Raw genomic sequence first — 26,754 nt, 5'->3', positions numbered from 1 at the left:
ATTCTTCCCTGAGCTGTGCTTCTCAGCCTGCTCACATCAAGAAATCCAGCTAATGACACAGAATTGTTTTCAGGGGATTTGAAACTTATTATTTAATAATGTTATTGCTGACATTCTAGAGTTCACTGATTGGTCTGTGAGCCTTTGTGAATAGAGAAGAATTATCACAGACGCTGGAATAAAATCAATTTTGCATAGACAGGCCAACATATTTTAGGGCCAGTAAAAAAATAGTCATGGGAATGATTTATTTAATAGCTGAATTTTTGAGGAATGGTTTCCCACAAGAAAAACTGAGGAAACTACCAGGTCTAATAAGCTGAGAAACCTAGAGCAGAGAACAGCTGCAAGAGAAGTTTTTCAGGTTTGCTTTCTGTTCTTCTCCCTGTCACCTTCATTATTTAATGCTTATTTGTCCAAAAAACATTTAGGAAGAACTTACCCTGAGCAAGGTTTCGTGCTAGACGTGGGAATACAGAGATGCAGGACTCAGACCTGATCTGCAGGGGAGACAAGGAGGGAGCATAAGCAATCCAGACAGCAGAGTAAGTGCATGGGACACACCTTGGAGGGCGTAAGGAGGCATCCCAGGAGTGAGAGTGAACTGATTATGGAAGAGTGAATAAAATTCAGGTAGGGAAGAGGAGGAAGCATGTTCAAGCAGGGGGCATAGTTTGTGCACAGTTTGTAGATGGTTAAAATGGTAAGCATGCTTGGTTGCTAACTGAAAGGTTGGAGGGTGGGGTCCACCCAGAGGTGCCTCAGAAGAAAGGCCTGGCACTCTACTTCCAAAAAAAAATCAGCCGTTGGAAACCCCGTGGAGCACAGTTCTATTCTGACACTCATGGGATCACCATGCTTGGAGTGGACGCCACAGAAGGTGGTGGTGGTGGATGGAGGGTAGCAAGCGCGTCTTCCTGTGGAAAACTGCCAGCATTGGGAGAGCCACAGTACAGTGTATTTGTGCTGAAACAGCAGGGGGCAGAGAGGGAGATACTGGATCCCAGAGGGCCAGGTGTTTCCTGCAGAGGAGTTTGAACCTTATCCTGAAGGCAGTGAGGAACCACCTAAGAAAGCGAGGTTCCATTTCTCTACTGCTCTTTCCTAAGCCCTCCGCTCTTGTGCTAATCCTCTGCTTCTCTGAGGCTTGTTCTACTTCTACCCGTTCTTGACTCTGCTGGCATCCTGGTCACCCTCACACTTTGTTAAAGATAAAGGCTTGAACTATCCCAGCACAGTTTCCTTCTCCGCCTCAGGTTCTGCCACTGTCCTGGATGACATCAGTGACCATCCAATAGCCAGCCTCTCCATCTGTGGTCCAGTGACCACCTCTACTACTGCGGCCACCGCTTGCCCCTTGCTATCTCCCAGAATTCTTCTGTATATGAAATCTTCATCTCCAGTATCCCTCTCCTGCTCATAACTGCTTGTCCTTCTAGATCTTTCTTTTAATTCCATTACACTTGTTTCTTGGAGCCCTGGTGGCATAGTTGTTAAGAGTTCAGCTGCTAACCAAAAGGTTGGCAGTTCGAATCTACCAGCCACTCCTTGGAAACCCTATGGGGGAGTTCTACCCTGTCCTATAGGATTGCTATGAGTTGAAATTGACTCGATGGCAATGGGCATGGTTTTGTTTGGCTCATACCTGTTTCTTGACTGCTTCAAGATTAAATCTCTCTCCGTTTGCTCCCCCATCTTTCAGGCCCCTCTCACCTTCACTTACTTCCTGATCCAGCCAAGAACGCACTGCTATCCCTCCAAATGTATTTTTACCACTACCTTCTGCTTTTTAGGGTTCTTATTCATTGAACCCCCCTGATAGCATGGTATTAGTTCAGCAGTCAGCCCTCACATGCTCCTGCTTCCAGGCTTCTGGGCACAGCCATCAGACCTCCCTCTGTGCCCATCACTACAGCTGCAAGGTTTCCAGCCTCAGCTGAGCCCTCACTGCCGCTGACAAGCTTTTGGTGTCCCACTCAGTTTTCTCTCCTATTACCCCTGATAGTGATTTCAACCCTTCAGGACTCCAAAGTCCCCTTGCCCACTTCCCCACGGAGAAACTTATCTGCTTCTGAGGAAACAATAAAAGCAGAGACCTCCGGGAAGAAATGTTATCATAAAACCCACACCTACAGATATGCCTGCACCCAGGCCATGTTTGTTCTCTTCACTCCAGTTATAAGCTAATAAGCTCCTTTTGTCTAAAGCCGATTCCATCTGAGCCCAAGATTCTACTTTATGCTGCCTCTGTAAAGACTGCGTCCGTTGATTATCCCTTCTCTCCTGTATCTTCAGCCTCTGCATCTCTACCTGCTCTTTGCTATCAGCATTTAAATATGCTAGAGTTCCTTTGCGGTCCCTGGATGGCACAAATGGTTTGAGCTCATTTACTAACTTAAAGTTTGGTGGTTCTTCTGGCACTGCAGAAGAAAGGCCTGGCAGCCTGCTTACTTAATAGTTACAGCCAAGAAAACCCTATGGAACAATTCTACTCTGTCACACATGGGATCACCATGAGGTGGAATCAACTCGATGGCAACGTGTTTGGTTTTGGTTAGAGTTCCTTTCATCTGAGGAAAAAACAAACAACACTCTAACTCCCTCAAGGAACTACACTGTCCTTCCCTTCACGGCCAACCTTCTTTAGGGTCGTTTACAATCACTGCCTCCAATTTCTCATCTCCTGTTTCCCATTCACTCCTCAACCCACAGCAGTCCAGCTTCCATTCCTGCTAAAGTCTCTGCCAACTTTTTTGGTGCCAATTCCAGTAAACCCCTGTCTGTCCTTATCTGGCTTCATCTCTCTACTTCCTTTGGTGCTGTTAACCTGACCCTTTTGTAAAAACTCTGTTTTGTATTCTGTAACCACTCTCAGGACTCTGCCCCTAACTTCTTTCTGGTCGTTCCTGCTTAGTGTACCAAAGTTCAGGTGAGGGGAAAGAAACTTAAGCATATTAGTAAACTGAGGAGAAAGAGCTAGTGCAAACAGGAGAAAGAGAGGTAGGACAAGGTCTTATTGGAGGAGGACGAAGACAGCATAGGTGGAGGTGGCAGCTTCAAAGAGGAAAAGCAACACTTTAACATACCTGTGAGAATGAAGAGGGGAGGCAAAGTGTGAGGAAGGCCAGGCCCAGAGGCCTCCATTTTCTCCATAGAGTAAGAGGTAAGAGTATGTAATGTTTGGGCTGGCAGGGGTTGAGTCTTGAAGAGAAAGCTGAAGATATAGAATAATTCTGGAAGGAACTGGAAGAGGATGCTGACCAACACAAGGTGAAGGACTAGGTGAGGATGCATCCAGTCAGCAGTCTTTTGATGTTTTCCATGAGCACTTGGCTGCGCAAGAGTGGGAGAGTAAAGGGCACATGAAGGAAAAGGCTAGGAAGGCCAGGGATTTCGGGATGCTGATGAAAGAAGAGTGCAGGTAACCAGCCAGGATTTTTCCTGACTGGTAGGAAAGAAGTAAACAGCAGCAAGCTGGTGGCCTGGGAAACAGGGAGGATTCAAGAGACAGGCTGGGTCTGGAAGATGGACACACAGGAGCAGTGAACTGAGCGGCTGTGAGAGCTAGAAGAAGAAGGGACCTCAAAGTTAGGGTAGAGCAGTAACAGGTCATGGCCCAAACTCAGGTTTGCCGTTCTTGTTGTGGCGGTGTTTTTAATTTTTATTATGGGAATTTCAAATACAGGCAAAAGTAGAAGAAATTGTCTAGCTTCAACAATTGTCAACGTTTTGCCCATCTTATTTCATCCCATCACCCCCCACTCACACTTTTGGAGTTGGAGGCATTGAAAGCTATAGAATATTAAAGCAAATTCCAGTTTTCATATTATTTTCACCTATAAATACTTTTTTCTGTAAGATCCAGAGTTTTAATCTAAGAGTTCACTGAAATAAGCTTCGACAGCAGTGGGTTGTTTTATTTTGTTTTTTTGTTTAAACTCACCTATCTTGTTGTTAGGTGCCATTGAGTCAGTTCCAACTCACATGGACCCTGTATACAACAGAATGAAACACTGCCTGGAACAACAATGTTGTTGGTTGCCATCAGCCAACTCATAGCAACCCCATGTGTGCAGAGTAGAACTGCTCTGTTGGGTTTTCAAGGCTGTAACCTTTTGGAAGCTGATCGCCAGGCTCGTCTTCTGGGTTCAAACCACCACCATCTTAGCTAGTAGTCCAGTACTTCACCGTTTGTGCCACCCAGGGATTCAATAATAATTACCGTTTATTAAGTGATTCATATATGCCAGATATTTTACATATATTATTGCCTTTAATTTCTCCCAAACCTTTGAGGAAGGTATTGTCTTTCCCATTTACAGATGAGGTATGTGAAGCTTTACAAGATTTTCCTAAAATCATTCAATGGTAAATGGTGGTGCTAGGGATTAAGCCACAGTCTATCTGACTGCAGTGCCTTTCCTCTCAAGTTCAGCACTCTGCTGAATGTTGTTGGGGCTAAGAGAACAGAAATTATAAAAAGCTAGGATGCTGGATGCTTTTGATGCATCTCCTAGAATCATATTTCCAGGTAGGATAAAAATAAAATTGTAATCCATGTGCCAAAGTATTTGATGAATATGAGGGTAGGGGCTTGCAGACGTAGGGATGGAGTTGATGCCTGAAACAGAAAGGTAGCAATGTAACTGCATGGTCTGAGCCTCAAAGAACCAGGAGTTTTGTTTTTGTTTGTTTGTTTTATGGTGGTAAAAATATATAAATAAAACACTTCCCATTCCAACATTCTTTTACATGTGCAATTCAGTGGCATTAATTACCTTCCCCATGTTGTACAACCATCACCACCAAGCATCTCCAGCTTTTTCTATTACCCTTAACAGAAACTCAGTGCCTGGTGAGCATTAACGCCCCCTTTCTCACTCCCTCCCACCCCTGGTACCCACTAATAAACTTTGGTCTCTATGCATTTGCCTATTCTAGCTATTTCATATACACGGGGTCATACAATATTTGTCCTTTTGTGACTGACTGATTTCACTCAGCATGATGTTTTCAAGGTTCATCCTTATAGAAGCGTTATCAGTACTTCCTTTCTCTTTATGGCTGAATAATATTCCATTGGCTGTAGGTACCACATTTATCTACTGAAGGACATTTAAGTTGTTTCCATCTTTTGGCTATTGTGAATAATGGTGCAATCAACATTGATGTACAAGTATCTGTTTGCACTCCTGCTTTCAATTATTTTGGGTATATTCCTTGGAGTGGAATTGTTGGATCATATTTTTTATGGTAGTTCTACATTTAACTTTTTGAGGAACCGCCAAACTGTTTTTCACAGGGACTACACCATTTTACAATCCGACCAACAATGGATGAGGGCTCCAGTTTCTCCACATCCTCACCAATACTTGCTTTTTTTTCTGGTTTTCTGATAACAGCCTTCCCAGTGGGGGTGAAGTGGTAACTCAGTGTGGTTTTGATTTGCATTTCCCTAATGATGTCGAATATCTTTTCATGTGCTTATTGGCCACTTGTACGTCTTCTTTGATGAAATGTCTATTCAAGTCCTTTGCCCATTTTGAACTGGGTTGTTTGCCTTCTTGTTGTTGAATTATGTTGTTGTTAAAAGCTGCTGTCAAATTGGCTCCAACTCACGGCGACCACATGTACTACAGAACAAAACGTTGCCCAGGCCTGTGCCATCTTCACAATCATTGATTGGTATGCTTGAGTCTATTGTTACTGCCACGGTATGTTTTAAGTGCCTTCCAGTCAAGGGAGCTCATCTTCCAGCACTATATTGGACAATATTCTGTTGTGACCCATAGGATTTTCATTGGCTAATTTTTGGGAGTAGATTTCCAGGATTTTCTTCCTACACTGTCTTAGTCTAGAAGCTCTGATCAGATCTGTCCACCATGGGCAATGCTGCTGGTATTTGAAATATTAGTTGCATAACATTCAGCATCATAGCAACATGCAAGCCACCACAGTGTGACAAAGTGACAATGTGTGGTGGTAGGTCTTTTTATATTTTGGATATTAAACTCTTATCCAATACTTGATTCCCAAATATTTTCTCCCATCCTGTAAGTTATCTCTTCACCTTGTTGATAAAATCCTTTGGTGCACAAAAGTTTTTCATTTTGTTGAAGTCCAATTTATCTGTTTTGTCTTCTATTGCTCGTCCTTTTGGTGTCACATCCATTATCAAAAACTAGATCCCAAACCATTCCCCAGTGTTTTCTTCTAAGTCTTTGATCCATTTTGAGTTAATTTTCATATATAGTATGAGTGATGAGTCCAGCTTCATTCTTTTGCATGTAGAAATCCCCATTGAATGGACTTAGCACCTTTGTTAAAAATCTGTTGACCACAAGTGTATGGGTTTATTTCTGGACTCTTAATTCTATTCCATTGAGGGCCAGGAGTTTTTGTGTAAGAGTAAAGAGGAATGGTCTCCTTGGGGCAGCAAGGAAAAGGCCAACACCCTCTCCTGACCTGAGTGGGAGTGTCAGGGTGAGTCACTCCAATGAAAGGAGGAGTTATCCTCAGGGAGAGCTCAGTAGAGTAAATGGGGAGAAGGTAAGGACTTGTGAAAGTTGGAAGAGCAACAAAGTCTGGGAGAGAAGTCAGTGGGAGGGTCCAAGAGGAGCAGAATAGTGAGTGGGAGAAAGAGGGACAGGATAGAATGTTGTCTTTTCAGGCAAAGTGAAATGCTACTGAAAGTGTGGTCCATGGGCCAGTGCTAGCCTGCAAACTCTTTGTCACCTGTCCATGATGAAGTAGACACAGAAATTGAAAGTATGAAGTTTAGAAATCTGTATAACAATTTGACATTGATGCAACATCCATTGACCATTTTTTATTGTATTTTTACAAGAGATTCGAAAGTTCATAAAAATGATCTTTTACCACAGGTTGTTTGAGAAAGACTGGCCTATGTTGCCTTACAAAAGTGGGTCTATTTGTTCTAATTTTCCATCTTGGTTGCCCTGTTTGGTCATGCACACTAGACACTTAATTGCAATAGGCAGCTCCCTAATCTTTCTTACAGCCTGTCTTGGTCATCTAGTGTTGCTATAACAGAAATATCACAAATGGATGGCTTTAACAAACAGATGTTTATTCTCTTACAGTCTAGTAGGCTAGAAGCCCAAATTCAGGCCACCAGTGGAAGACTCTGTCGATTCTGGAGGAAAGTCCTCATCAATCTTCCGGTAGTCTAGGAGCTTCTCTGCGCAGGAACCTCAGGTCCAAAGGAACACACTTTGCTCCCAGTGCTGCTTTCTTAGTGGTATGAGGCTCCCATGTCTCTCTGCTTGCTTCTCTCTTTTATATCTTAAAAAGAGATTGGCTTAAGACACTATCTAATCTTGTAGATCTCATCAATACAACTGCCGCTAATCCATCTCATTCCATCATAGTGATAGAATTTACAACACAGGGAAATCACATCAGATGACAAAATGGTAGACAGTCATTACAATACTGGGAACTATGACCTAGCCAAGTTGACACATATTATGGGGGGGGGACACAATTTAATCAGTAACAAAGCCTTAAAAGAAACAATAGCTAAAATTAAATTAGAAGAGTTAACACAATTTTTGCTATAAAACAAAAAAAGTGTTGCCATCGAGTCAATTCCGACTCATAAGACCCTATAGAACAGAGTAGAACTGCCCCATAGAGTTTCCAAGGAGCACCTGATGGATTCCAACTGCCAACCTTTTGGTTAGCAGCCATAGCTCTTAACCACTACGCTATGAAATCAAGCTTTGGGGCTTAATTACATGTAACAGTTACTCAATCCGGTTTTCCAAACTCTTAGTAAAAGTTTTTCCAGAATTCCCAGACAGAATGGTTACTGTGGTCTTTCTAGCAGAGAAGTTTTGATTTTGAGACTTTTTTCCTTGTTTTAAGATTATCACAGTCTTAAAAAGTGATTGAACTTGGTCTAGACAGCAGATTTCTGTAGTTGCTAAGGAACTGGATTAGTGCTAATCTAAGGAATGTGTTTTTCATTTTTAGTTCCATTTGTTACTATAGCACTTTAATTGCAGATAAATGTCATTTATGGCTCTCCAGGGTATAAAATAATTCTCTCTTAGCTGGTGGGGGTAGCCAGAGGAGACCATGTTTGTATGCCCCCTCCAAGCACAAGGCATTCAGGCAAGAAGTGACTCAAGAAGAAAAAGGCTTCTTGCAGCCCGAACAATAGCTGGCCTTGTAAGCACCAGCCCCGGCTGAGCACTCAGGGCAGGCCAGCCTCCCCACGCTTGAGACACGGGCCTGGGAGCTGTGTCACTGAACCTGCTCACATGCTGCTGATTGCCTCCTCATGTCCCAGATGATGTCATTCTGCAACCTGCTGTAGCAATCATCCAGCAATCAACTCCTCAGATAAAAAGATCGGTTGTCAAACCCGAGAAACTCAGTCTCTACCCAGCAGCCAGCGAGAGCTTTTTGAAAAGCAAATCTGATAGCATCGCCCCAGCTTAACCCCACTATGCTTGAAACACGTCAGTGCTTCCCAGTGCCTTTCAGATAAGGACTAAAACCCATATACAACTTCTAAGGCCCTACCCAGGCTGTCTCCTCTCCAGGCTTCCGAGCCTCAGCCCTTCAGTTCCTTTTCAAGGTGGGCCTTTTCCTGGGCTGTTCCAGTGCCTAGAAGCTTTTCCACCCTCTCAGCTAGGAAATGCCTATTCTTGCTTCGAGCCGCAACACAGATCTCCCTTTAGCAAGGATTGATTAGGTAGGTCCTCATCAAATCACATAACACTCTTTCCTAGCATGTATCCCTTGTATCATTTTACATTATTTGTGTGTGTTTGAATGAGGCCCAATTGTCCATTAGACTGGAGTCCCTAGGTGGTACAGACAGTTAACATGCTCAGTTGTTAACCAAAAGCTTGGATTCCGCCCAGAAGCACCTGAGAAAAAAGGCCTGGTGATCAATTTCTGAAAAAAAATCAGCCATTGAAAGCCCTACGGATCACAGTTCCACTCTGACACACATCGGGTCCCATGAGTTGGAATTGATTCAGTAGTAACTAGTAACTTTACTAGGCTAAAGCTCCGGAGAGCAGAGACTCCACCAGATTTTCTTTGAGACTGTACAGTATTCCCAGTATCAAGCATAGCCCCAGGCACATAGCAAGTGCTCCAAAAGTGAGTATTGAAAGCCTAAACTCTTAAACATGAAAATCTAAAGGGTGCTGTAGGCTTTGGCTATTTGTGAATACACCTACTCCTCACTTATCAACTATCTCATTATCCAGCGTTTTGCGCTTATGACAATAGTAAAAAAATCTTCTATTTGACTATTTTGCATGTTAATGACATATGTCTGGCAGTAACAAACTCCAGGGTGCTAGGCAAGAGTAACACTGGCTGTGATGGTTAAAGTTATGTGTCGTCTTGTCTGGGCCATGATTTTCAGTGGCTTGGCAGTTACGTAATGATGCAATTTGATAGTTATGTAATGATGTAGTCATCCTCCATTTTGTGATCTGATTGGTCATTTTCCATTTTTGCATAATGCCAATTTTTGCATAATGACCTGGTCTTTGGAACCTACTGTGTCAATGAAATGAGAAGTGGGTATAGTCCTAAAGACATGTGATGTAATGAGCTGGATCTTTGCCAGAACACTAGCTTGAAGCTCCAGTGAGTGACCCAACAGCTGCTTCTCTCTGTGCCAGTGCCACCTCTTACAAACTAACTTTCATGAAGTTATAACAACAGTTTTGCTCTTTTTGAAAAAATAACACCTCCTCCAAAAAAAAAACAAAAAGGAAAAGAAAAAGGAAATGCAACAACTGCTAGTGCTGGTGCTGAGTAACAAGGACAAGTAATCTAATACTTTTTTGTGAGAGTTGTATGCTATCACGTCATGAATTTGAAGGTTAATAGCTAACATCCGTGGAAACTTTACTATGGGCGAGACTCTGCTGGTATTCACGTAGAGTTTCTCATTTAACCCTTTAATGACCCAATTATTTTTTTCCTTTTTTTGTTAATACAGTGTGTTTTCAGAGTGCTAGTGGCACAGTGGAAATCCTGGTAGCATAGCGGTTAAGTGCTATGGCTGCTAACCAAAAGGTCAGCAGTTCGAATCCACCAGGTGCTCTTCGGAAACTCGATGGGACAGTTCTACTCCATCCTATAGGGTCGCTATGAGTCAGAATCGACTCGATGGTCATGGGTTTTTGGGTGGTTCAGAGCTATGGCTACTAATCAAAAAGTCAGCAGTTCAAATCCACCAGCTGCTTCTTGGAAACCCCGTGGGGCAATACTACTCTGTCCTATAAGATCATTTGAGTCAGAATCGACTCGATGGCAAGGGGTTTTATGTGTTTTCAGTAATGGAGGGCATGCTGAATCATTGAGTGTGTCTGAATTTTCATTAGGTAGTATGGTTTTTGTTTTATGTCTCATTATTCCACAAATCATACTCTTGGAGTCCAGAGGTACATATACATACTCCTTGTGAACACAAGTTCTATCCCTACAGTCCAAAGGTACGTGTGTACCAAATAAAATTTTTTTTCAAAATTCATGTTTTTCCTACCAAAATTCAATGATTTAGCACCACCACCTCATACAATACCCTGTAAAAACAGTAATTTGTGGCACATACTTTTTTGTTGTTTGTTTTGTTTTTTCATTTCAAACTGTTATATAGGGCCCTGCCTGCCAGCAGCACATACTGTCAGTGGGACAACAGCTTCCCAATGAACCCCAGAGGTCCAGAGTAAGTGGTAGCTATATATATACCTCTGGGCCTGAAAAGGTTACTAATCCTCTTAACAAACCTATGTCTATTTTCCTTTTATAGAAGAGGAAACAGACACTCAGAGAGGTTAAGTAATTTATCTAAGGTCACACAGCTAGTAAATGACAGAGTGTGGATTTGAACCAGGGTTATCTACCTCACTCCAGAACCTGAACTCTTAACTATAACCCTTACCACCTCTACCCAGAGAGAGGTCCAGAGCCCATGCTTAGTAAATATCACAGAGGTTCTGTACTCATAGAATGAATAATATCTGTTCATAGAGGGAGAGTTCTCTCAGCCTAATACTTTGGGTTTGAATTGAGACTTTACTACAAAAATAACTGAATACTCTGCCCTTATTTTCTTCCCTTCCCCATTACATTTTCCATTTTGACACGTTTCTAAAATACAGATTAATCATGTCTCCCAGTTTCGTGAATGTTCAATGGCTTCTCTTTGCTTACAAGAGTATGACAAACCACTTAGCCTGGCACAGAGGGCCCTGTGATCTGGCCCAGAGTCTGTCTACCCACTTTTCCCAATACCTCTTTCCATGTAGGACCCCTGAGCAATTTCCTAGCAAGCCAAGGACTTGGATTCTCCCATCTTGAAATCCTTTTTATCCGTCAAAGCTAGATCAACTTGAGGGCCAAATCACATACAGAGTGTATAAGGTGATAAACCAACAATTACTATTACCATATTTTTACGGGAATAACATGCGCCTTCTACATTTGTTTGCCAACTGTGCCCTTACCCTGAGAGGTATAAGCGTGCTATGCTAATTTTTTTACAGCAACTTGTAAAAAGTAATTGGCATAGCAGCAGTGCTTATGAAAATACATCACAGGGGGAGCGCACAATTGGCAAACAAATATAGAAGGTGCGGATTCTTTGCATAAAAATATGGTATTTATGAAGTAATTCTAAATATAATCAAGTTCTATAATACTCATGCTAGTCTGGAAGGAAAGATTGATTTAAAAAGGTCTTAGCCTTTTGCAAATGTGTGATTGATAAGGTTTTCCACAGAAGACTCAATTTTCAATTAAGAGAGACCGCTTAATGTCACTTTTTTTTTTATGTCTTAGCAACTCTAAACCTACCAGAAGACCTTTGCAGCAGATTCTACAAAGTGTAGCAAATTCTACTTTGTGTCTCATCTGTTCATGTTTAATTATAAGGATTTGAATTTGCAGCACCAATTAATCAGTAATTAGATAGTACTGTACCAGAAGAAATTAAACAAAGATAAAAACAAAAACACAACTCAGCACAAGGCCATATTATCCAGTAATGTTTCATGTAGCATGATAAAATACTCCCTGAGAAACGCAGGTTATTAACTGAGTTATTAGCAATGTATTCTTTTTTGTTGTTGTTGTTAGTAACCTGCAGTGCCAATGGGAGACTTAAAGGTAACCCAAATATGAAAACACTCTGATTAGATGAATGTTTATTCCTCTTTTCAAAACCCCCTGAGACCAAAATATAGAAGAAGAAGAAGGTATGATTGTATAGAAACTCCCTCTAGGAATCAGGGCCTGGGGTGGGGAGACATTCTCCATAAGAAGTCATGCCATTTCCCTGTGCCAGGTGCGTGAGCCTCTTATCTTGGGTCTTAAATCTTTTGTTAATAAGAGAAAAACAGAAGACAGTCGGAAAGAGAAGTCAGCAGCTCCTGCAATCCAACCTTGGAAGAGATGATGGAAGTGGCCTGCTCAGGTGTCCCCCATGCTGGTGTGGAATAATCCTAGCAGCTGGGCATTGGGGAGGGCAGACAGCCAGAGGAACTCCTAGGCCCCCACGGTCTTTCTTTTTCTCCATACCCAAGTATCTACCCAAGCATTTCTCCTCCGAGGTCCCCACGTTACTCCTTCCGCATGTGACCATGACTACGTGGGGAGATTGAACCAACAAAACACTCAAAATTACATCAAGGTGCTGTTTCAAGGGGCATTGTTTCTGTAAGAACCTGGCATCACCTTACTGAGTACTGGGATCTTGTACATTGTGGGTATTGTAAAGGCTTTATACAGTATGCCAAATGAATGAGCAGTTTTCCCCCTAAGTATATGAAATTGCCTTGAAAACTTCTACAGAGTTATAGGAGTACTTTTAATTGCCAGTCTTTGAAACAAGTAATTTGTCTATTGATGAAATAATTTGCTGAGAAAGAACATAAAGTGCCTTGAGAAGAATTATAGAAGAGAATTTCAAACATCTCCATTTTTCAGTACCTTGGATAGAAAGAGTAAACTGCTTTGCAATGGCGTGGTATTTTCTCTGGCAGAGACATGGTTAAAAATTAGCATCATGGTGGACACTGGAGCGCTAACTTGTAATAATTTTTATAACTTCAGGGTGAACTTAATTGAGTAGTCCCAAAACATTGGGCACCATCTGATCTTTCTCCAGTTTAGGAACCTCTTTTCCACTGTGTTGTGAAGCAATTCTGTGAAGTTTTTATCCCTAAGAGCTCGTTGCTTTTACAAAGTATTCAGCACACCTGTGAGTGAAAGCCACGTTTGTCAAAGTGACAATTCATTTTGTGGTTATGGCTTATTAATCCTCTGTTATGCTCCCTCAGCTGGTCCCTAATTTGAGAGGGTTCATCTCTCAGTAGGTGGCACGGTCGATCTGATGTCACTGTACTACGTAAATTTTTACCACTCAATTTTAGCTTCTTTATTGGAATAAGCTCAAACAAGCTGACTGGAGTTAACTACCATCATTATCATTATGAATCCTTAGTCTGGTTAACTAAGTAAAATTAATGAACTAGAGCAACCTCTTCATCTCGATGAATGATTGCCAGTGGCTCTTCACTTTAACAACGTGGTAACTACTTCTGCAATCTGTATTTCACCTACTAAGGTGCAATGAAAAGAGCACTGGAGTTTAAACATCCCGAATTACATTTCTACTCCAGTCTCTCCCATCTCAGAAATTGGCTCCTAGTTATTGCTTAAGCCAAAAATCTGGGCATCATCCTTGATTTCTCCTTTTTGCTCATCTCCCATACCCAGTGCATCAGCCGGTCCTGCCAGTTCACTTTTCACTGTCCCTAGTCCCAGCCACCATTTTTCTGGACTCCTTGTTTATAATCAATCTTCTTTCCCTAAAACCTGTTCACCATACAGCAGCTCAGGTAACTTTTTAAAAAGTATTATGTCACCAAACCAAACTCGTTGCTGTCAAGTTGATTCCAACTCTTATGTCAGTAGGCCTGCCTAAAGCCTTCCAGTGACTTCTTGTTTCCCTTAGAATAAAGTCATCACTGTTATAGGACCCCATATGACCAGCTGTGCATCCCTCTCCACTTCTCACACTTTTTGGTCTGTTCTTCAAACATCCCAAGCTCATTCCCGATGACATGCCTTTTACATGTACTGTTTCTTCTGCTTGGAATATGTCTCTCTGGCTCATGATGACTGAGGCCTCCCCTCTTTCCACATCTCGTTCCGTGTCATCTCCTCAGAGAAAATTCCTGGCCACCTTAAATGCAGCCCACCAAGACTCCCTGTCACATCAACCTGTTTGTACCCTTCATATAACACTTGTCACTATCAAATTATTTGGTTCCCTTGTGTTTACTGATAACTGTGCTTCTCTCTCCACTAGTCTATAAGCTGCATGAAAGCAGAAACCTTGTCTGTGTTGGGGAGAGTGCTGACACATTGTGGAGAATGCAACTAATGTGATGGAACACTTTATGTACAAACTACTGAATGCGAAACTACCTTGCTCTGTAAATTTTCACATAAAGCACACTAAAAAATTTAAAAGAAAAAAAAAGAAACCTTGTCTGTATTTACTACCTTATCACCCATGTCTAGAACAGAGTCTAGCCCATTAGTACACTGTTAATAAATAGTTATTACATGAATGAATCTTTCTCTTCCTAATGCTGTGTGACTTTGACCAAATCATTTAACCTCTTTGGCTTCAGCTTCCTCAGCTATAAGATAAAGCTAACAAATACTGGATTTTCATGCAGATAAGTTACAGAAGTAAACATAGGCAGTAGCATGTGGAACAGTAGATACAGAGTGAGCATAGTTAACACTGTCCCTTCCCATCTTATAGGAAATCTTCAGAAGAATTGGACATGGACAAGGTGACAGCAGCAATGGTATTAACCAGCTTGTCAACCAGCCCTTTGGTTCGAAGTCCTCCAGTGCGGCCAAATGGTAAGCGTGGCGTATGGGGCTTTGGGGAAGGGCCTGTCTTTGAGGGATCTATTCCTATCAAACACAATGAATATTTCATCCTCATCCATTAAAAAGAATCAAGGGGAAATGTGGCAGAAGTGGAAACCCCAGAGCCATCAGCCTCCTCTGCATCTTCCCAGAGACCCCACTGTAGCTCATTCATACATCCATTCATGTTTATTGAGCTCCATCACATATTTTCTGCCTTTCCAGAATACATCTCTGCAGTAAGATCAGTCTAATGAAGTTATTTTCCCTAGCATTATTTCTGTTTGATTGGGAAGGTAAGTAGAGATCAAAGAACTCAGAAGATTAAAATTTATAAATGTTTTTTAAAAAACAATATCCCAAACTCCTTAATCAAGTAGAATTATTTCATCTATTCTTTCATTCATTAAGTGATATATTCATCAGGTACCATTCTAGATGGTTTGAATACATCATTGAAAAACAGTGTCCCAGGTAGTGTATAACCTCTTTGTAGAAAAAGACTATTTATCATAATACTTACCATATGTCAGGCACTATGCTTGCTTTATCTCATGTAATCCTCACAACATCTTTATGAGATGTTACTATCACTATTTTACAGATGAGGAAATGGAAGCACACATAGGGATTAATTGGCTTGTAAATGGCAGAGCTGAAATTCTACTCCGTATCTCTCTGATTCTAGATCCACTGTCTTAATCATGATATAATATTGCCTTATATAATTCACTATGGTAAATCAGGAGGACAAAGACTAGGGGATGAAGTCAGAGAGACTTGCAGGACATCTATCTTGAGGGGCTACATGTGCCTGGCTAGACATTTCAGCTTTATGAGAGAGCTGTTAAAATCATTTAAGTACTATAAAGTCATGATGAGGTTTATAAACAACCAACCACCACAAAAAAAAAAAAAGGGTGTCCCGAACCATGGTGGTCACGGTGGGAACGAAGAGCACATATTTGAGAAATGTGAAGAAGGTAGGGTAAACAGTACTTGGCAATGGACATAGAGGGAAAGGGTGTATCAAGGATGACTTCAGCCAGTTTCCTTCAGCAAGGTGGGGCCATTCACTACTGACAGGGAACAAAGAGGACTAGATCCATTGGTCAGTGTTTGGGGCAAGAGATAACAGTTGCTGAAGAAGACAATAGATCATTTGAACTATATTTAGTTGCCAGTGCCTAAGGATCATTTAAGGGGCAATGCCTGGTGGAGATTTGGGTGCAGCCTGAAAAAGAGATCTAGACTGTGGGTGCAGAATTGAAACACAATGTTTTGAAGCCATGGGAGTAGGTGAGAGCACCCTGAGAGAGTTATGTAGATGCAGAGTGAGAAGGGAAGAGGGCTAAAGAAGAAGCCCTGAGGCACACCACCATGTAAGGGACTGGCAGAGAAAGAAGAGCCTGAGATGTAACTGGAGAGATGGAGGACAACAAGGAGAGTGTGGCAACAAGGAAGCCAAGGGAAAGATGTGTTTCAAGGAGAGAGATCTGATGCTTCAGAAGGTCAAGGGTGAAAAGGATTAGAAAAAAATTCTGCATCAAGAAGGGAGTCACTAAGGGAGTCACTGGAGGCTTGAGCAAGCACATTCACAGAGCAGTAGTAAAGGGAGATAAAAAAAAAAATTTTTTTTTTTTTTTTACCAAACTACAAATCACTGTAATGTAATTCGCTGAGACTACTTGAATGAAATGGGGTTTGATCCCAGCCAGTGCACCTCATGTACAGCCATCAGTCAGTGGAGGCTTGTATGTTGCTTTGATGCTGAACAGGTTTCAGCAGAGCTTTCAAATTAAGACATAATAGGAAGAAAGGCCTAGCAATCTACTTCTGAAAATCAGCCAGTGAAAACCCTATCGATCACAATGGTCTGATCCACAACCAATCAAGGGGATGGCGCAGGACCAGGCAGCGTTTCATTCCGTTGTGCGTGGGGTGCCATGAGTTGGGGGCCAACTCTATAGCAGTTCACACCACCAACAGCCTGAATGAAACCTACCAGTAGGAGAAAACCTTCCCTCTAAAGCCAGCATAGGCAATTATGAAACCCAGCTGTGGTCGAAGCATAATTTAACTGTAAGCATGAGGTGTTTAAATTTGTTTACCAGCCAGTGAAAACACGTTCCAATGAAATTGTAAATGGAGAAAAATTGCCAGGGTGTTGGGAATTCAAATCAATATCATAAATCAATAGTGCCCACCATGATGATTCCCCCAAGCTGAGGTGACGCCACATCTCTAGAAGGTATTAGATAAGATGCTCTTGAAATGAGCCTATTTAATGAATGACCTGACATCCCTTCTGGGGGATGCTTGGCAAACATTTCCTGATTTATCTTTCTCAGTTTGACAGATCTGCTAAAGAAGGGAGCCAATAAAAACAGTAATGTGAAGGCACCCCCAGAACCTATTTCAGGAAAAAAGAATTGCAGAATTCCATGGAATCCTCAGAGAAAAGAAAGTATATTTCAAACGTAATCGCTGTTTTTAAACATTTTTTTAAATTGAGAACATTGTTAATGTTCTCTTCCATCGAAAGGTTAAAATTAAAAATAAGCCTTTCTGCTTCTTTGATACAAACTTTTTTAGAAAATAATTCAGTGTTCATTTATGGTTAAAAAGAAAAATGACTCAACTAATAAGCCCAAATTGTTTGATCTGGCTCATTCAGTCTGAAACAAGAAACAAATTCTTAAATAGGAAAAGCAATTTTTATAATGAAGGCATTATATTTTCAGGAATAAATGATTCTCTCCAGAATTATTATATATTAGGAAATTTATAGAAACTGTTGTGATCCTTTTCTGTGCCTGAAAAGAATCATTCTGTCAGGATACGAGTCTTCTAGGAGGGCGTGATTTCAACAGTGCCTGTCTGCATTTTTGGCAAATACTTAAGACAAGTAGAGACTGCCCCCTAAGGAATAAAATTAATTGGGCCTGATTTTTTTCTGAAAAACTCATTTCTATGTCACTTTGTCCTTTTGATTAAATAGTATTTCTAAAGGAAATGTCATTCACAAGCCGGTGAGAAAATTAACTTTCGGCATTGACATGAAGTGATGTTACGAAGTGATAACAAGTTGGTTCTCAAATTCAGGTTTTCATATTTTGCATGATTACACATCTAGCACCAGGAACTTTATAGAGTTCGTCATAAAACCCCAACCCAGTGCCATCGAGTCGATTCTGACCCATAGCGACCCTACAGGACAGAGTAGAACTGCCCCCATAGAGTTTCCAAGGAGTGCCTGGTGGATTCAAACTGCCGACACTTTGGTTAGCAGCTGTAGCACTTAACCACTACGCCACCAGGAGTTCATCGTAGCAGCTAATATTACTGAAAGCCTTACATTAGGCTTCTCTTAAAGTCGTGTTGTATTGAATGGAACTTTCTTGTTGACAGTAGGCAACTCCAGGTCTGGTGGGTGCAGCTGTCTTCTGTGTAGGCTGCAGGGAGTGAGGGGCTAATTTGGTCCTGTTGATCTTGAGAAGGTGTGAGCCTGCATAAATCACTAGTATTTGATTCTGAATTACAATTTGATTCTCATTGCTTTAATGAGATGGGTAACTTACTCCTGCTGTTTCATTTTAAAACCTCACTCTTCTAACTGAACTTTTTACTTGACATAGTTGAAGAATATACTGGAAATCTATAATTAGGTGAAGGTAATCAGGAAGTTTTACTATGAATGCTAGCCCACAGTTCATCCTCACTTCACTCCTAATTACATATTGGTTAACAACATTTTTTAAATGAGGCATTTGGGGAATTTTTTTTCCAACTTGTAGTTAGATTATAGTTTTAATATATTCAACATGCACATACATATGGAGGAGAAATTACCCAAAAAGAAAGTAGGATTAATACAAATGCTAATTAAGAATGGGTATTTTTTATCTTGAAAGGTAAAGCAAATCCAGTGATTAAAAAACCCCTGAAGACATTCTAACTGGGGCAAAGATCTCCCATTAGCAAACATTTCATGATGTTTTCCACAGTAAGTGGAAAGGTAAATTATTAGTAATTATTTCCAATACATTTTTATCTGATCCCAGCTTTGCAGGAGTGAATGCAGGATTTCAGCAACACAAGGCCAGCATTCGCTGAAGAAGGCCGATTGGCAGATCAGGGCTGGGGTCCAGATGTCCTAGGGTTGCTTACTAGTCAGTGGCCGTATGCAGGTCACTTAAGTTCCCCGGTGCCTCAGGGTTCTCATCTGTACAGTGGTGATGATCCTTACTCTGAGAGACAGATGTTATGAGAACCCGTGAGACTGTCTGCGTGAGTGAGTTTTGTAAAATGTAAACAACGCACAATATGCAAAGCACTCTTGTTTGTTACAATAAGCAAAGTGGTAAATGGCTTTATCTGGGTAACTATCCAGAAATTATTTCTCTTAGATTCTTAAATTTTTCTGTAAGTATATATTCAAAGGATCACAAGTCCCATGAGAAGCTGCTTTAAAAAAACTAAAATAGGGGAGGGGGAGTTCTGTGACCAGACGCTTTGGGAGAAATACTGCAAAAAATATCCTCTCAGAAATACTGCAGTCAGTACACCAACAGCTCTTGAAATTTAGAAACAAATCGCTTTTTTTTTTTTCCCATATAATCTTCACTGACATCCCTAGGAGCTAGAATTGCAACATAACCCACCTCAGAAGATTCTTAGAAAAACCTAAGTTACCATGTGGCTAAAATAACTAGATGTTTATAAACTACAGTGTGACACTTTTTTAGGCGTAAATCAAATAAAAACTTACATAGCCAGCTGTTGCAAATTACTGAGTAGGCTGCAGGTGCTTTGACAAGAATAGACTCGAAGTTCTCCTAGATACAAATGCCTCTTCTCACTCTGAATCGTACCTTGGCTCACATAAGAGGTTCCAGTACTGACGCTGTGTTTGTGTGAATGAACAGAGGGCCTCAGCGGATCCTGGAAGGAAGGAGGATGCGTGCCTTCCAGTACCAGCAGCAGCGGCTACTGGAGCTGGAGTGCCCCCAGCGACCAGTCCAACCCATCCACGCCATCGCCACCACTCTCAGCCGACAGCTTCAAACCCTTCCGCACCCAGGCTCAGCCTGACGACGGCATCGACGAGTCAGAGGCCAGCAACCTCCTCTTTGATGAGCCCATTCCCAGGAAAAGAAAGGTTTGTTGGATACACCGTTTTCTGTTTTTACTTACGTGAATGTGCCTTCTGTCCCACTGTGAAGAGTCGGTCTGAGCTTAGGGCTCATGTTCCTTTAACCCATGCCCCAATTTAATAAACAGAAACAGTTTACGTTCCCCTTTGATGTTCTTTGAAATTTCAAAATAAATTAAATTCCATCATCTAAAACAAAAATGATTAAGGTGTTGATATGTTTCTTCAAAGTGTACATGTCCCATCCTCTGGTTATGTCACTGCATTAGTGTAAAGGGTTAATAATATAAGGTAACCTAGAACTTCTCAGTATTTGGAAGTTAGAAAATTAGACTCCCGGCTGGGTTTGGTAATTAACTCAGTCTCTTAGTGGGACTTAATTTTTCTCATATGTAAAATGTAATTAAAAAAATTTTTTTCTCTGCTTTAATCTGCCCCGAAGTCTTCTTGGGAAGAATATTTTGTATCTCATTTTTATAAAACTGCATGTAAAATAATACATAAAAGCTGTGATATAAACACATGTACTTACATACCAAAAATTACATATTTACTAAATAAAAGTGAAAAAGGAGATCTAATTAACTTAAAAAATCAATTGTTTACATTTTTACTTAACCCTCACAGCAGTCGTCAACAATAAGTATTATTTTCCTTCTTCAGAGGAGGAAACTGAGTGTCAGAGAGATGATACATTTAAATAAACCACGTGAAGGAGGTTAGAAAGGTCCAGAACCCCAATTCAAGCCTACATCTGTCTAAACCTAACATTCACGTTCTTTTCGTTCTTATTGAGTATGTCATGGATTAAATTGTGTCCCCCAGAAATATGTGTCAACTTGGCTAGGTCATGATTCCCAGTATTGTATGATTGTCTACCATTTTGTCATCTGATGTGATTTTCCTGTGTGTTGTAAATCCTATCACTATGATGTTAATGAGATGGATTAGCGGCAGTTATATTGATGAGATCTACAAGATTAGATAGTGTCTTAAGCCAATAATCTCTTTTGAGATGTGAAAGAGAGAAGTGAGCAGAGGAACCTCGTACCATGAAGAAAGCAGCACTAGGAGCACAGTGTGTCCTTTGGACCTGGGGTTCCTGTGCAGAGAAGCTCCTATTCCAGGGGAAGATTGATGAGACGGACCTTCCTCCAGAGCCGAGAAAGAGAGAACACCTTCCCCTGGAGCCAACACCCTGAATTTGGACTTGTAGGCTACTAGACTGTGAGAAAATAAATTTCTCCTTGTTAAAGCCATCCACTTGTGGTACTTCTGTTATAGCAGCACTAGATAACTAAAACAGAATTTGGTACCGAGAGAGCGGGGTGCTGCTCTAACAGATACCTAAAATGTGGAAGCAGTTTTGAAACTGTGAGTACATGGAGGGCTCAGAAGAAAGTGAGGAGAATGGTTAACACTGGAGAAGGTGCAGATGGTAAGAAGCAGCAGCAGAGGACCAGCAGCACCAGAACCAGGAGACCAGCGAGAGACGGCGCTAGAGCCAACCCACAGAGCAAGAGAGTTGAGTGCCTTGCGCAGGAGCCTTCCTGGAAGAGTGGGGTGCCTCCAGGCACTTACTGGTGGAGCTATAGAGCTTTGGAACATTTGCCCCAGCAGGGCAGATGTGGGTGTGAGGCCCAAGGGCCACGAGGTGAAGGAAGCAAAAGCTGAAGAGACAAGGAACATAGGAAGCTGAGCTGCCTCAGTCACAAAAGGTATGGCCAGGACCTCTGGAGTTTCAAAGGGTGGAGCCATGGCCTCTGGTGTTTCTAAGAGTGGAGTCATCCCTCAGATAGAATAGGAAAATGGTGTGCCTAAAGCTGAGGGAGCAGAGTTGCTGTCCCAGTAGGCCTGGAATGTGGAGCTGAAGCACAGAGCTGAGGGGCCTCCACTCAGAATCTGGAGAGTGTGGCCAGTACCTAGACTCTGAAGGGCAGGGCCATTGTGTAAATTGTCTCAGAACAGAGGATTATTTTCAAGCCCTGAGGGCTAATGTAATGTGTTCTGCTGATTCGCTTGTGCCTGTTACTTGCCCTCGAAATTCTCCCATTTGTAATGGAAATGTCTAGCTTGTGCCTGTCCTACCTGTGTTCTTGGTTTCATAGATGAAGAGGAATTTTTGGATTTTGAACTTGGCCTTGCCTTAAGATTCTTGCTATGATATGATGGGGTGAAGGTTATACATGTGGCAAGGACATGAATTTGGGGGGGCCAAATGGTGGAATGTCATGGATTGAATTGTGTCCCCCCAATATGTGTCACCTTGGCTAGGTCATGATTTCCCAGTATTGTATGATTATCTACTATTTTGTCATCTGATGTGATTTTCCTTTGTGTTGTAAATCCTCTTACTAGGATGTTAATGAGATAGATTAGTAGCAGTTATATTGACGAGATTTACAAGATCAGATAGTGTCCTTAGGCCAATCTCTTTTGAGATATAAAAGAGAGAAGTGAGATGACAGACAGGGAGACCTCATGCCACCAAGAAAACAGCACCAGGAGCAGAGTACACCCTTTGGACCCCAGGGTTCCTGCACAGAGAAGCTCCTAGTCCAGGGGAAGATTGACGAGAAGGCCCTTCCTCTAGAGCTGACAAGGAGAGAAAGCCTTCCCCTGGAGATGACACCCTGGATTTGGACTTCTAGCCTACTAGACTGTGAGAAAACAAATTTCTCTTTGTTAAAGCCATCTACTTACGGTATTTCTGTTATAGCAGCACTAGATAACTAAAACAAAGTACATTTACATTATCATGTTCACTCATAACTTTTCAAAAGCATTTCTACTTCAAAGAATAAAGCAATATGACTGCTATATCTTGAAAACATTTTTAACATCATTTGAAAGTCACCATGTAAATATGAAGCCATTATTTATTGTTTTTCATTTTGGTGTAGGTAGCTTCGTTATGAATGACTATTCACGAACAAAAGCCCAAAGCAAAACCTTGAGGACTGCAATGCAACATTTTTCCCCAGTTCATTTCAAAGAGGAAAACAAAGAGATGGCATTGATCCAACATCTTCCCTCCCTGCATCTCTCTTGACATCACTCAGCATGTGTAACAGAGGAGGTTGCACAGGCATGCACTCTGGTGTGTCCATGTGGATAAGGGCTAACCTTCTGGTCTCCAACACTTTTTACCTAGATAACAGGGCAATAATGTCCTGTCCTTTCCAGAGGCAGTGGCATGAAGGGTTGCTGTTTCTCACCACTCCCTCAGGCAGTGGGGCTGAAGTTGTTCTGGCATCTCATGGGTCCCCAAGGAAACCAGGCCTTTCCTTGACCAGTCGGGGAGAGAGGCCAGCACTGGGTTCCTGCAGGCAGGACCAAAGCATAGACCTGAAGCCTCTTCCTGTTGTTCCAAGCTGCATAGCCAGCCCTCAGCAGTCTATCTCCCTCTGGGGTCACCTGAGGGTGCGATCCTGAAGCTCATAAAGCATGGTCCGGTGTTGGGGCAAAGACCCACAGCACAAGGAATCCCCTAACCCATGTGCTTTTTTAGGGTGCATTGCTGAAAGCCCCTCACAGCCTGGCATATCTAATATAGCAGCTGAGCCCGGATTCACACTCTTACATTACAATTAGGTTGCATTGGTGAGGCTTGTATTTAAAATCTATAAGCTTCGACTAGTTTGGAAGACAGCCATGTCACCAAAGGAAAAGAAAAATAGCTTCATTAAAAAATGGCATATACTTGGAGGACACAGACCAACTCCACAAGATACTAGAGAGTAGGAATGAATGAACAAGTAAGGACCATGTTTATCCTTGTTTCTTTTTGACTTATCCCTCTACACAGACCCTGATACTCACTTACTTTAGACACATATCAGGAAAAAACAATCTCTCTAGAAAAAGATATCATGTTTGGTAAAGTAAAAGGTCAGCAAAAATGAGAGAAACCCTCAGTGAGGTAGACTGGCACAAGGACCACAACAATGGACTCAGACATAGCAACAATCATGAAGACAGCACAAGACCAACATTATGAATTGGAAAAAAACCAAAAACCAAAGCCAGTGCCATCCAGTCGATTCCAACTCATAGCGACCCTATAGGACAGGGTAGAACTGCCCCATAGAGTTTCCAAGGAGCGCCTGGCGGATTTGAACTGCCAGCCCTTTGGTTAGCAGCCATAGCACTTAACCAGGGTTTCCTTATGAATCAGAGCCAACGGCAATTAACAACACCGTCACCATCACCAAGTAGAATGAAGCTGGCAGTCACTAATTTTGAACACACGGCTCTTGCATAGACTAACCTGTTGTCTTGGCCTTTTGAACTTAAAATTACTTTGACTAGTGAGAGTAACATGAAAATGGGACTGTTGCCATTCATTCTTTTTATTAAGTGAACCAATATTTATTGAGCACCCATCAGGCAAAATGCTGATGCCCTGAGAGAAAGACATAGCCCCTCTCTTCAAGGTATTGACAGCCGGGTAGGTGGAGACTAATGTGTAAAGAGCCAATAATAATTATGAGTCCTAAAAGCTGTCCCCAGGATGTAGTGGGACCACTTAAGAGGGACGCCTGACTCTGTCTTGGGGGAAATGGAAGGCTTCCCAGAAGAAGTGACATCTCAGCTGCATCCTGAGGGATGAATAGGAGTTGGTCAGATGAGGAGTACGTGGAAGGGTGTTTCAGACAGAAGGAGCGACACCTGGAAAGGCCCAGTGTTCGCACTTTCAGGGAATCTGAACAAGTTCAGTATGAATGGAGTATAGAAGGGGAGCGGGGATGATTGGTTGAGTAGGCAGGGAACAAATGGACAATGGGAAACTAACAAAGGGATAGAAATAGGAGAAATAGGAGAGAGATGTGAAATATCAGACAGAGTTAAATAGGAGAGAAACATGGACATTACGCATCTTAGAGACATCGTTTTCAACTGTGGAGGATGGGTCAGAAAAGGGACCTTCAGAAATTGTGGCGTTACTGCAAGTGAGAGATAATGGTGGCCTAAAACGTGAGGAAAGGCCCTACATGGGTGTGTTATCCCAAAATGAAATGAATCAAGGAAAGCTAGAAGTCATCACAAATGAAATAGACATCCTAGGTGTTAGAGAGCTGAAATGGACTGGTACTGGCTATTTTAAATCCAACAATTATGTGGTCTACTATGCTGAGAATGACAAATTGAAGAGGAATGGAATTGCATTCATCGTCAAAAAGAACATTTTGATACGTATCCTGAAGTACAACACTGTCAGTGATAGGTTGTTATCCATAGGCCTACAAGGAAGACCAATCAGTACGATCAGTATTCAAATTTACGCACAAACCACAAATGCCAAAGATGAAGGAAAAAATTGAAGTTTTTATGAACTGCTGCTGCCTGAAAGACTACAACCTACAGTATGGATTGCACCTGAAAAGAAAACAAAAATCCTCTCAACTGGACCAATAAAAAACATGATAAATTGGAGAAAAGTGACATTGTTAGGGATTTCACTCTACTTGGATAAACAATCAATGCTCATGGAAGTAGCAGTCAAGAAATCAAGCAACACATTGCACTGGGCAAGTCTTCTGCAAAAGACCTTTTTAAAGTTCTGAAAAGCAAAGATGTCACTTTGATGATTAAGGTGCACCTAACCCAAGTCATGGTCTTTTCAATCACCTCATATGCATGTGAAAGCTGTACAATGAAAAAAGAATACAGAACAAGAACTGATGCATTTCAATTGTGATTTTGGCAAACAATATTGAGTAGATCACAGAGTGCCAGAACTAACAAATCAGTCTTAGGAGAAATACAACCTGAATGCTCCTTAGAAGCAAGGATGGCAAGGCTTTTTCTCACTTACTTTGGACACATTAGGAAAGACCAATTGTTTCAGAAGGACATCATATTTGGTAAAGTAGAGGGTCAGCAAAAATGAGGAAAACTCTCAAGGAGATGAATTAACACAGTAGCCTCAACAATGGGCTCAAACATCATTGGTCTGGAAAATGGTGCAGGACAGGGCAACATTTTGTTCTGTTACACGTAAGGTCACCTTGAGTCAGAGCCTCCTTGACGTCACCTAACAACAACAACATCCTTGATGTCACTGAGAGAGTGGAAAATGAAATTACTTTTTTTCTAAATTATAGTAGCCAATTTTACCAATATTTTTTACTTAGACTAGGCGCTTCATAAATGCTCAACTGCTTGTTTCTTATTCACCTGTGATCGTTCCTGCTTTCATTTTAAAAGCCCATGTGTACGAACATTCTGAATTGCTAGGTTACGAGCTTGTAGCTTCTGATCCTACATTTACACAGACATTTATTTTGGTTCATGGGTGCTCCCGATAGTGATTGGTTGTGAGTGAGGCTGAAAAGACCCAGGATCAGTAAGAACCTTCCCCAGCAGGCCACCTAAGACTGCCCATGACCCATGGTCATTTGTTAGACACTTCCTCAACTTGGAGCTGCAATGATTAAAATTATGTATGAAACTAATTTTCTGCTTCATCTGTGATACAATTACTTTACAGTTTTTAGAATATTTCAAAAGATTTCTAAAAATTAATTTGCTTAAACCACATAATACATTTTAGTTGGTAGAACTTTCTGAGTTCACTTTATTTTACTTGCCATTCTCTCATTTGATTTATAATATTCATTTGAAACCATGGGCCATTGTATTAA

General features: G+C 41.5%; 1 protein-coding gene across 1 annotated transcript in view; it reads left to right on the top strand.

The window, feature by feature from the left end:
• Positions 1-26,754, top strand: part of ZNF704 (zinc finger protein 704) — a 289,533-nt gene that overhangs the window by 214,571 nt on the left and 48,208 nt on the right. Inside the window, exons 3-4 of the mRNA XM_064267867.1 lie at positions 14,840-14,943; positions 19,881-20,113. Coding sequence (XP_064123937.1) covers positions 14,840-14,943; positions 19,881-20,113 — 337 coding nt within the window. The remainder of the gene's footprint in view (positions 1-14,839; positions 14,944-19,880; positions 20,114-26,754) is intronic.

The sequence above is a fragment of the Loxodonta africana genome, chromosome 14 (assembly GCF_030014295.1).
Source record: "Loxodonta africana isolate mLoxAfr1 chromosome 14, mLoxAfr1.hap2, whole genome shotgun sequence".
In the NCBI taxonomy this organism is placed as follows: Eukaryota; Metazoa; Chordata; class Mammalia; order Proboscidea; family Elephantidae; genus Loxodonta; species Loxodonta africana.
Note: the sequence above shows the minus strand (reverse complement) of the source record. Positions and strands in the feature narration are given on the sequence as shown.